Source organism: Topomyia yanbarensis, chromosome 2, assembly GCF_030247195.1.
Source record: "Topomyia yanbarensis strain Yona2022 chromosome 2, ASM3024719v1, whole genome shotgun sequence".
Lineage (NCBI taxonomy): Eukaryota > Metazoa > Arthropoda > Insecta > Diptera > Culicidae > Topomyia > Topomyia yanbarensis.
The window spans coordinates 89832586-89844930 of NC_080671.1; the positions used below are offsets into that span (position 1 = coordinate 89832586).

A 12345-nucleotide genomic window follows, 5' to 3' on the forward strand; every position below is an offset into this window, starting at 1 on the left:
CACTAAAACTGCGAATTTCCTAAATTTTCTAAATCTACTAAATCATCAAAATCTTATAAACCTTTTAAATATTCTAAATCATCTAAAGCATTCGTAAGTTAGGATCAATCTCATCAATCACAATTATGCAGTCGACTTAACAAAGGGTCACTACTTGTATTCATATGCAAACGACTAGTCAGTGACATACGACAGTGACAATGGTCACGGATGAGGTACCGCACAGAGGAGTAACTGGGGTCAACTCCTGGCCAAAATTATTTGTTGCTGCTATTGCTCTTATTATGCCTTAATATGAAAAAAGACAATAACTAGTTTTCCTTTCGAATACTAGTAATCTCGAGCTGATCTCTGCGAATACATTTGTTTTTCCAGTTGCACAAACAGTTGATCAGTGTAAAAGGGGGAAGAAAAGGGACGCCTGTGCATATTTTCATAGAGATTCATTTTAAAAAACATAGTACTTGGCCCTACAGCATTTCGGTGTACTTCAAATTACTAAAAATTTCAATATTTTCAAATCGCTTGGAATTTTTAGATCGGAAAAGATCAGAAAAGTTCGAATGTTTTTCGGATAGCTGGAATCTGGTTTTGTAATACTGCTTCAGCAACTTTGCCGGATCTCGCCGTATAATGTAACTTTTTTATCATTCAAGTTTGGAATAAAATGTTTAAAAAACGTATATTTTAAAGTTGGTGCAATGCACAGCAACACTACTATTTTCAGTCGCATTTAGCCTAAAGTTATACAAATGGCTGTGTACAACTACATTTGTAATAATATTGTCTTATTTAATACAGTCATCATCACTAGAAAGCGATATTGCTGGACATATAATTAAAATTTAAACCCTTTAAATATCACCAGTTTTCGTCAATACAAAATTTTTTTACCAATTTTTGACATACTTCTAATTTTGCCACGTTATTCAGCAGGTTTTTAGGTATGTAAAAAAATGCGACGAAGTAGAAAATCCAAAAAAAATATTTTGATTATTGGCTATGAATTTGTTCTAGTTACTCCTCTGTGTACCGTTAGCACAGAAGTTCTAATTTTGATGATAGCGAGATCGAAACACGCCCGAGTAACAATTTCTGTTGCCGCAACTACTTCATAACCAGTTCGCAACAAAAATTCCATGCATTTCTTGTTGCAAACTAGTTATGAAGTGGTTGCCGAAACAAAAATTGCTACTCGGGCGACTAGCAAGCCACGCGTTGCACTGGACTATATCTCAATCTAAGCAGAATATTGCATTAATTGCTGGTTGTGTTCATGTTTGTGAATTCACGGTCTTAATGGCAATTTCCATCGTTTCTTTGTGAGTTATCGTGATATTTTATCCTTGATCTTAACATCGAATTTAACACGCGGTTACCCGGGTTATCAACAGCTTATTCGTGTTCATGATATCAACCGCTTTATCGTGAATAATGAATTTCTCTTCACAGTATCGCGATGTTATTCTTGGGCTTAATATCGGATTTTTTACGTGGCAATATAGACAAGCTGAATCATTAAAGAATAACTGATCGGCGGTGTCTCGTGGTTTTGTGAACTATTTCATGAACCCGAATTTACGTGACTCTGTAATACATTTTCGATGCTCAGAGCAGTTTTCTCAGACATCACACTGAAACTTAACACATGATGGTTCGAGGTTTATCTATGACTGGTTGCTGGGCAGTATTATTTTATATTTCATGAACGGCATGGAATTCAATCCATGAATATTATTCCAAATCGTGACTAATGTACTAGGAATCATGAAACAGTTCACGAGACTTGAATGCATTTCTGAATAATATTTAATTATAATTATAATAAGTATTACAGTAAGTTTCTTGAAACAGTTCGTCTACCGATTAGGATTTCGACTTTTTCAGTACCACGCTACTCACGCCTTCTGTTATAATATTTCTTTCAGTGCAACGCGATTTGCTAACGCTAAACTTATAATGACACCTTTCCGGTCGATATGTTGAAACAGACTCATGTTATAAATACTTTCTCGACAAACATATCAAACGGTCCTCTCTTTGTTTACTTTCTCTTTCTAATAATCGAAAGAGAAAGTTAACAAAGAGAGGACCGTTTGATATGTTTGTTGAGAAAGTGGCGTCATCATAAAACTTTTCAATATTGTTCCAGGATATATCGAAAAACTCTGATTTCGACTAATATATTATGCTAAGAATTACGGAACAAACGTATAAACGGCCGAGTAATTAGCAAAAGAGAAAGTAAACAAAGAGAAACTATCATTTGCACTTAGGACCATTTGACATGTTTGGCTAGTTTTGATCAGGGGTGAAATATGTCCCCATCTCATCAGTCTAAAATTGTGTGGTAATGATAATTTCCAATTCGTAACTTGTACTGTAACTTCACGCTACTAAGAAATATAGGGCAAACTCTTCTCTCTCACAGCTTCCTTAAGGCGACGCAATCATTGCATTTACTGTATGTGAGTTTGTTATCGTTTCAATTTGGCGCTCCCATCACAAACAGCCCTTCTATGTCGCTGCTACAAGCAATTCTGAGTGTCAAATGTGGATTGGTGAACCGGAGACAAAGAACAACTTTACTGTAGTGATTTATCGTTTACTCCCGTTATTAGGGGATAAATTTTTGAAGACGAAGACCTTTTTATTCATCGCTCTAGGTCAGATATATTTATAGTTTCGATTATACCAGAAGTACCGGTATATATTTTATTCAGCACAGGTATTCCGGAAGAAGAAAGGGAAATTTATGTGTTATATCGGCACGTTCTTTTTGTGCCGATCGCTGAAGCAAACAGACTCGTATGTTCTGTTCCACAACAAAATTTTTTTTGAGCAAGTAAAAATGTACTCAAAAGTATTGAATATTTACGAAGCAAATTTCTTCTATTTTGTGATTTAACATTGAATGCCACCGAAATGTTCGCCAGAATTTTGTTTTGTTCAGTTTTCATAAAGATTATCCGTACCCAAACATGGTCAGTTGTCGGCACCCCATTTTTGCGGCAAATGCTGAATTTTCTATAACCTAATCAATGTGGGTATTTTCGGACACCATTTTGAAAACCAAAATTTTGAAAATTTACATGGAGAAAGCCCACCTGGTCATGTTTTCACCGCTGAATAGCACTGTTCATTAGATTGTCACGACTAGGGAGCAGGCATTGTAATTCTCTCTCACTCACACGAGAAAAAGCTTATCCGATGTCCAACTTTTCCGAGATAAGATGAGTCGCAAAATTCTCCGTCTCCACAAATAGCGTGAGAATGATTTTCCGGATTAAATTTATTTGACTTTTTCCTTCTCACCGGAGAAGGTGATAAAATTTTAATTTCGTGGAAATCAATTGAAACTTCATAAAATACACATAATTACAAAGAAAAGCGGCAAAGAAGTATGGTAGACTAGTTTTTTCGTGTTTTGCAATACCGACAGCAAAGCAGCGAATGCAAAGATGATACCGTGATAAACTCATTTACTCATTCTCCGGCTGTTTTATTTATCCGGAGAATTATCACGTTGTATTTATTCGGAGAAGTTGTGTGAGTGTCAATAAATTTTCGTGTGAAAATGTGAGTTTTTATTTTCGCAGTAGCAAACTATCCGGGCGCATTTACTCATATGAGCGATAAATGCACGGTTTCCTTGTTTGTAAACTATCAAAATGTTCGAGGAATGAGAACAAAAACTCAGGATTTCTTGCTGGTGCTCTCCTCTTGCGATTATGATGTTATTGTTCTCACAGAAACCTGGTTGCGCGCTGATACACATAACTCGGAACTTTTAATGAACTACACAATTTATCGTTGCGATCGCAATTCTTCCTCTAGTCAACTTCGTTGCGGGGGCGGTGTTCTTATCGCGCAAAAAATAATCTTACCGGCACTGTAATAAAAATGCCTGGTTTTGAATGCTTGGAATAAGTTATTGTGCGCATTTCACTACCAAAATGCTCTCTGTATATTTGTTGTATATATCTGTGACCGAACAGCAGTCCAGTCCTATTCTCGTAACGTAAAAACGTGATTGTTCCAATTCACGAACTTGGGAACAAATATTTGTCCATGCATGAAAAATTAACTGTAGCACTACTTCATAAGAAGTTTAATAATTTTTTGAATGATTTTAAATCGACTAGCAGTCTTCGACAAAATTGTTGGCAGTAAAGATATGCTTCCGATTCTTAATTGTAGTGATGCTCTAATACCTAAAGAGTCACCTAGTAGAAAAAATTGAATGAGTGACGGGGTTCAGCATAAGGGCCTCCTTCATCATTGTATCATTGTAGGGCCCCCTCCATCATAAGTTCATATAGCATAAAACACAGAAAGTGCTAAGCTAAGTTTTCGGTTGAGCGTCTTTTAATTACTGCCATCAAGTTCTGTAGTTCCTGGGGTCTTATTCAGGCTTCACTTGAAGATGGATCAATAGTCCTCGATTGGGCCGAGCGCAAGCGTGTTGGGAGAGTTCTTGTCCTTGGGCCCCCATAGAACCTTATAGGTGTTATACTACTACGTGTCCCCTTTTCCATAATGGCAGTATTCAAATCCGATCAAACTAGAGTGGAATAATCGTATTGCTTCATGAAAAGTAGCAGACGTTTTTTCATGCACTCTTTCACATAAATTTCCTTATTGACAGGAACAGGAAGCCTGCCAAACCAGATATTTCTGTGTGAACTTCGACAGCTTCATATGCTTGAAAATATCGACCACTGTTCCTTCCGGTTGCCATTACATTGGTGACAGTTGATTTGGTCACTTTTAACGGTTTCGCTAACTTGGCGTGCAAGTAATTTTGATTCAGGCTATGCGCGAGCAAAATTTCTCTGTGTTGCTCCTTTTGTTTGGTTGACATTTTTATAACTGAAGAGCAAATGTCAAATAGAAAAAGCATCTTTCTGTACGCAGGCAAATGAGGGATTTGCGTATTTGTTGAACATCGTGGAAAGAAATGCGTCAAGTTTAGGTCGACCAAATTTGATCGCCATTTTTAAATGTCTGCGAAATTTTTAGTGGCTTTGAAAGAAGCCGATTTATCAATATTTCCATATTCATCAGGATGTCGGTATCGCATGGTTTTATTCCAATCTTTGTCTGGTTGCAACTAGAAATCGTTAAAGAAACACCACATTCGGCCAAGTCGGTGCGCTACAACATTGCCAGTCTCTGAAAATACAACTTCTCATTTGTTCGATAGTGTTACTGACTTTTATTGTTTTCAGGGAAAACTGGTTCAGGCGATTTTTGCGAGTTCTTCATTTATATATTTGGTGCAATATTATTGAAAAACTCATAATTAAAACTTTTCACAAATGGCGATAGAAAACAAAAAAAAGTAACAAGCGAGGAAAAACTAACAAATAGATGAAATGGAACAAAACAAGAAAGCTACAAAATGAAACATAAAATAACGGAAAAAAAAATAATAATATGCAAATAGTCAAAAACCTACCTATTAGAAAAAAAATCTCAAACGGAGAAACAACAGAAAATGGAAAAAAATAAGACAACGGAAAATTTAAAAAAAATGAACTACTTAACTATTTGAAGAAAGAGCGAAATTGAAACAATCAAATTAAACTAAAGAAATGATGGAAATTAGATAAATATTAAAGAAATAGAAAAATATTACAAAACAGGTAAAATAATGAAAAGCGAGTAAGTAACAAAATGAAAAATAAAACTTCGTGAGCATTGAGAGCACAAAATTTGCAAAAGAAAGAAAAATGAATACATCAAAAAATATAAAAACATGACAACAATAAACAAATATTGAAATGAACAAAATAGATCCACTGAGTTAAACATGAAAATAAAAACTATACTAAATGCTTGAAATGTAAAAAAAAATAGTAGCAAATTTAAAAAATTAAAAGAATAAAAACAAGAAAATGGGAAAATGTTAAAAATATTTTAGAATAGAAGAAATAATAATGTACAAAAATGAAATAAAAATATAAAAAATAAAATAACTGCGAAAAATCTAAGAACGGCCTTTATTTTTTTTTTAAAGAAATAAAAATAAATGGGAACAATTGGATGGTATAGATTGAAGAATAAATAGAAAACAGGAACATGTGGAAATAGTCCAAAAACAGACAAAAGTGAAATCATAGAAAACATGTAGAATCAAAATGGTTTAGATGGGTAAAAATAAAAATCCTAGAAGAAAAAAAAACAGGAATATTACCACAAAGAAAAACAAGAGAAAACTTAAAAAATAATGGGTTAAATATAAATAAATCTACATAAAGTAAAAGTGTGAAAAAATTGAAATTTGATGAAGTGTAAAACTGAAAACATTTAAAAAAACAAAGAGCATAGCAAAATAATAGGAAAAATATTCAAATGAAAGAAGTAACAAAATAGAAAATCTGGAATTCAAATTTTTTTAAATGAGTAAAAAAGGAAAATACTAAAGGAAATTGAACATACGAATTAACATAAATGGGAGAATATTGAAAAAATTCCATACCAAAAAAAGCATATATTTCAAATCTGATAAATGGAGAACAGAAAATTTCACAACACAAAAAAATAAAACAAAAGAAATAGAATAAAATTTATTGCGCAACGAAAGAAACCTAAAATGAAAAAAGCGGATAGAGAAATACTAACACAAGTTAATTGGAAGATATGAAAAAATACAAAGAAATAATAGAAAATAAAAGTTTAGTTAAATAAATTAAATAAATATAATGAAATCAGTTAAACAAACAAATACAAAAGAAACAAATAAAACGACAGATAAAATGGAAAAACCGTGAAAAGATGAAAATAATTAAAAAAGGGCAAATAAAATACAAAATGCAAGTGCAAAAACTGAGAAAGGTTTTAACAGGGATTGGATTGGTAAAAATAGAAAAACGAAAATGGGGCAAAATATACAAAAAAGTTAAATAAGATTGAATGCAGAAAATAGAAAGAATGCAAAACCTAGATGAAATAGAAAAAGAAACAGTAAAAGCGAATATGAAACTAGAGAAAAATGGGAAAATTTCTTTAAACTGAGAAAGTCAGTTAAAGATGACAAAAACTGTCGGGTTGGCATATTTAAATAAAAAATGTCAAGTGAATAAGAAAAATTACTATAGATTGCTTTCTTCTTGGATTTTCATATTCTTTCTTGAATTTTTTCAGAATTCGTTTCACAAATCCTATTTGAACAATAGAGCATTAATTGGTAAAATACGAATGAACATCATTTTCGAGAGCCCAGGACTTTCTACTTTAACCAGCTCAATTTTTTAAATAGTTAGTCAAAATCCATTAAATATTTGTTGTAAAATATGAAATAGAAAATTAATATCAGTTTTTTAATACACAAAATATTTTTTGAGTTCTAAGCTGCAAAGTTTTCTTTTGAATTGTCTTTCGTGAAGTATAAACTTTGTAATGTAATGTACGATTAACTTTATGATAGAAATTGGAGGACATTAAATCATACCAATATTGAAACTCTAATTGAATTTTCCAATAAATTCTTGTTGAACTAATATTTAACAGACTCATGCCTTCTGTTCAAATTCCGGGCCCCCTCCACAACTTCGGGCCCGTGGGAAAACGCCCCGCCCCCCCCCCCCTCCCCTCTCGGCGGCCCTGTTGATCGGTTTGGCTCAAAGTTGAACCGGGCACTGCTGGTGGGACTAGGAATCGACTCAGGTGGGAGGGGCACGATTTGGTTTTTCAAAAATCATTTTTGTGTGCGTGTTGTTTGAAAAATATAATAAATAAATATGAAAACCTGTTGATTTTCTATGCACTGGATTCGTTTTCAAGAATTGCTTTTGGTCTAGTAACTTAAAAGATTCGTTTCTTTTGCATACTAAAAACAGACAAAATGCATGTTATACACAGATCAAACTTACCGACTGCCGGGACGATGCTGGTGCGTGTGGATGTGCGTTCCGTTCAGCTGCTCCCGCGAACGTGACCTCGGTCTCGTTCTCCGCGTGCTGGATGCTATACTGTGCGCCGGGCCGCCATGCACAATCGAACCGGCGTAGGATGCCCTCGACATTCGCTCCGAGGCGGCGGCCAGCGATTGACGGGATTGTCTGAGCTCTGTAAGAATTTCTTAAATAATTATTAGGATGAATGTTCCGGCAAGGTGATACTGGTAACCAACCTGGTCGAGAGTTCACGAGGTTACTGGGGAACGCCGATCCGAGGTAGCCCCGCTGCGAGTGATTGGAGAAGCTGTGGTGCGACTGTCCGTCGGCAATGGACCGAGCCTTGCCCACCTTGCCACCGACGGCCGAAAAGTGCGACACGTGGCTTCGCAGATCGTCCGGAATGGCCTGGTTCTCCATCGGATAGATCCGCGGCCGGGGAATCGAACGGCCACTGTATGCGGAGACTTGATCCCAATCCTGTTTTATTTCCCGCAGCAATTCCCAATTCCAAGGAAGGCATAAGAAAAGTGGGTCACGGCATTAGACACTCTAATGGAGCTAAATTGGGTGTTGTCAGTTGGGCTGACAGCCGAGAATAAACACCAATGCCGCCACCGTTCCAACTTGTCAGCAACTGAACCGCCACCGTAATGCAGTTGAACTTGTTAGTTTCGTTTCCCTCCGCAGGAAAAACGCCTTCCACCCAGCTATAACTAACCGACAACTTGTGTGCCTTTTGCAGAGTGAGACGTAGTTTACTTCATTTTTCTTGAAAACGAGCTTTCTTCCATTTTATCCTTTCCCTGTTGTTGCACAAAGGAAGCACACAGTTTTCCAGGTAATGAAGTGCAATAAACATGATGAGATAACGGCTCAATTACATTCACAAAGTTGTGTGCACACGCCTGTTTGTGTCAAGTGACTGCAGCAGTACTTTAGACTTGCTAACATATACACATACGTCCCACGGGAAGTGGGGTTGGTTTTCCTTTCAACCGGGAAGAGTTTTTGTATTACTTCTTTTCACCCACGAACTTTGCGCGGGTGTGCCGTTATGAATTCCCATCCCAATTATAAAAGTTGATATGTGATGGCTTAGCAAAATTATTTTGAAACATATTTTAAAGTACCAAAATGTCAAGACGGTTATCAAAACTTCCTACCGGTTCATGTTTGTACATTTATAATAGGTAAGCTTGGTTACTAATGCTACTAGAATCATAACTACCACCACCACCACCACCATCACCATGCTTCCTTCCTGATCCACATTATTCATGTAATGCCAGCCTGCACTTACAGCTCAAGTCGGTACACCGATGCTCACTCAGCCGTAGAGTAAACCAGGTGAATCGGAATGGGAGGAAAATTAGAATAATAATTAGAGTGTAAATGCGAGTACAGCATTAACAACAACCGCGCTCGTATGGTGATGTAGATACTCGAATGGGTTTATGTTGCTCAAGAAAGTGCAACGCGATTTCGCAATCAACGTGATTACAGTTAGGGATTGGTTTGTAACTTTCACGCACACGAAGCGACACGCTTTTCCGACTTTGAGAGGAAAACGGTACCGATTTGGCTGACTGAGTGGCATACGGAGTGGATCAGTAAGGAAGGCATTTCTTTTTTGCATCTAGTCTGGTAGTAGAACAAGCCGTGCATGAGTCTTGGAGTGGAAACTTTTCTATTTTATTTTACTTTATTAACTACGATTCTACTAAATCAATTCCGAGATTACTGGGAAGCCGTGAAGTTTGCTGACGTCGGTAAGTCCGGAAATTGTTCTTACAGCCCGGCGGATCCGACCACAGGGAGATCGACAGAGAGTAAAGTTTTCCTCTACCCACATTGGCGACCGTCCTTCGGGGCTGAGGTTTCTCGCTTATTCCGCTCACTAGCGCCTGCAACTACTTTGGCTTTCATATATATAATCACATTAATCGCTTGAACTTCTCCGTCAGCACAAAACTATATGATACAGTTGGTAGTTTATTTTCATTTATTTAACGCTTAAACTTCTACTTGTCCCTACACTCCTAAAGCTGAAACTCGCCGACTATTTGGCTTTCCGGTCCTTTTATCCTTCTCCTCTCTGTGCATGGTTGGGTATGTTTGAGGGAGCAATATAATGCGATTATGCATGCAAGTCTCGTGCGCGCAATTACACGTTCTTATTTTCGCTAGAAGTCAACCAGGAATTTGCAACCCTTTTTATGCACTCCGATGGTGCCGTAGGATATGAATGAATTTAGTTTCATCAAGACCCTGCTTCAGCTGTTGCTATACAGTGTTGCTGGATGCGGTGAGTGGCACCAAAGCAAATAACTTTTCATTACGCTGCTGCTGCTACTGTTCCTCCGACTGGGAGGTGAGTGGAAAATTTATTCTTTTTCCCATCGCGTCAAAATTTTATGTGTGTGGCTACGTTGAGGACCCGGAATTCACACAGGTGTACCACACAAATTCATTACGCTCTTAATCCTCCACAGGAAATTTGACACGCAAAGCATCGTTCTGCATTTGTGCAGTAGACTATCAAGTTGATATGTTTTCCAGTCAGTGAGAAAATTTATGGCGATTTTTACCCAGCAAATAAGAAACTGTTGGGGAGAGTTTTGCAATAAATCTAATTTTACGCAATGTAGGAAGCTGTGGTTAAAGTAGTTTCGGGTTTCGTGCTTTTTATGTTACTAGTAAATGTAAATAGTAAATTCACTTGAGATTATTATAATAGCTCTCGGAATTACAGTGACTGTTTTTGTGTTGAGAAGTTGTCTAACTAAGCAACATAGTTTTCCCAAAATTGGTCTAAACTATTATTTACAAAGAGCTATTTTCGCGTTAAAAATAATAACCGAAAATGACAATAAATACCTGAATAATTATATAAAAAACTAAAAATCCTAAATACAACAAAAATGTATTTAATTGATCCCCTTTTTGCAAAAATGGGTAATTCAAAAGTGTATGATTTTTTTCAGTTCCCTACAAGTTTTCCATACTAAACATGCGTATTCTAGGTGATCGTCTTTAGCGACATTCTGTTTTTGAACCCAACGGCGATGGTTATCATAATATCTCGCGGCGTTTGCATATTATGTTTATAAAATTTACAATGAATCCTCCCATAGACTGAATAGATTGACGTATTGCAAACATGTGTCAGATTGAATAAACTTAGTGCGCCAATTATCAACAATTATTACTAGTTTATTTATAAAGCTCCAACAGTGTCAACTAAGAAAATAGCAGTTCGTATCCTATTGAACATAATTGTGGCTTTTCATACTGATAGCCGTAGAAAAACTCTCCAACGGGTATTTAATTTTGGCCTTTATCAGCAACAACATCGACTGTGCATAGTTGCTAGGTTAACTTCCCTTCAGCGTTCCTGGAAAAAGACTCGATGTGTGGAGTTTCTGCGACATCCGAATCATCGTACTCTACATCGACAAAACAACACTTTGGATGTTTACTCTAAATGTTTTGTGCCATGGCCAGATATTCTAGGGATTTGAGGGAACTCACTCCTTTCTAGATCTGATCCATACTAGGGTTCTTAGTATCGATCCTTCACCGAATTACCATCAGCCGAAGGTCTCAGCGAATCCCAGGCAAACAAAAATCTAACAAAAATAAAGCTGATCATCGGCGAAAAATCGGTGCATAGAGCGAACGTTCCGCTGCGTAATGCGTACTGGGAAATTCGCCAGACTCTTCCCATGTTCCGTTCGCTATTTTAAACCCCCTCAATAATTTGAAACATAGCACGGGTTTCATAACCCTATGGATTTGGGGTTCCCTGTTTGGTGGGTTATTACACCGAAACAGGTAGTCCGTAGTGTAATTCTTAGCCGGTTGAAACACCTAACACATCCAATTCGGCTCGGTAATTTCCCAACAGCTGTATCGTCAGCAAATTTAGAAACTGATATCTCAGTAAAGTGAGATTAGTTCGCTGATTTTCGGTGAAATATCTTCCGAGTCTCAGCACTTAAACGTCACTTTTACTGAGAACTGAACAAAAAATAATGTTTGCTGAATCTCAGCTGTTGAGATTTCGGCAAAAGATGCAAAAAAAGCTGAGATTCGGCAGAAAAAATTAAGTGTGTAGGACTGGAAACTACACCCAAAACAAAAATATCTTGCAATAATTGCAAGCGACAATCACTTGCAAATAATGTTAGCATCGCTTGCAATTTTGCAGTAAAAGCTGCTAGCAATTGCTGCAAGCATATAAAATCACTTCATCTCTCGCTATACGTACATTCGTTTCTACGACACACTGTCAAAGGATTACCAACACATTCACCTGCCTATGCTGGGCGTTATAGCAACGCACTAGGAGACAGGAGTTTTTATTTTCCGTCTACTTTTTATTCATTCCTCATCAACTTCATCAAACGCATTACACACATTACACACGAGACGGCATCAA

At 36.7% G+C, this 12345-nt stretch overlaps 2 protein-coding genes across 8 annotated transcripts in view; one reads left to right on the forward strand and one right to left on the reverse strand.

The window, feature by feature from the left end:
* LOC131678804 (rab3 GTPase-activating protein catalytic subunit-like) overlaps positions 1 to 12345 on the forward strand; it is a 231918-nt gene that overhangs the window by 28356 nt on the left and 191217 nt on the right. The gene's annotated exons all lie outside the window — the stretch shown is intronic.
* The window catches only part of LOC131678803 (leucine-rich repeats and immunoglobulin-like domains protein 3), a 570421-nt gene that overhangs the window by 18170 nt on the left and 539906 nt on the right, over positions 1 to 12345 (reverse strand). For 2 of the 6 annotated variants that reach the window (XM_058959131.1, XM_058959132.1), the window contains exons 9-10: positions 8138 to 8381; positions 7878 to 8085 (exon numbers count right to left, since the gene is read on the reverse strand). The exons of 3 other annotated variants lie outside the window; for them this stretch is intronic. In XM_058959131.1, the coding sequence (XP_058815114.1) occupies positions 7878 to 8085; positions 8138 to 8381 (452 nt within the window). The remainder of the gene's footprint in view (positions 1 to 7877; positions 8086 to 8137; positions 8382 to 12345) is intronic. One more of the 6 variants, XM_058959133.1, reaches the window with a different exon arrangement.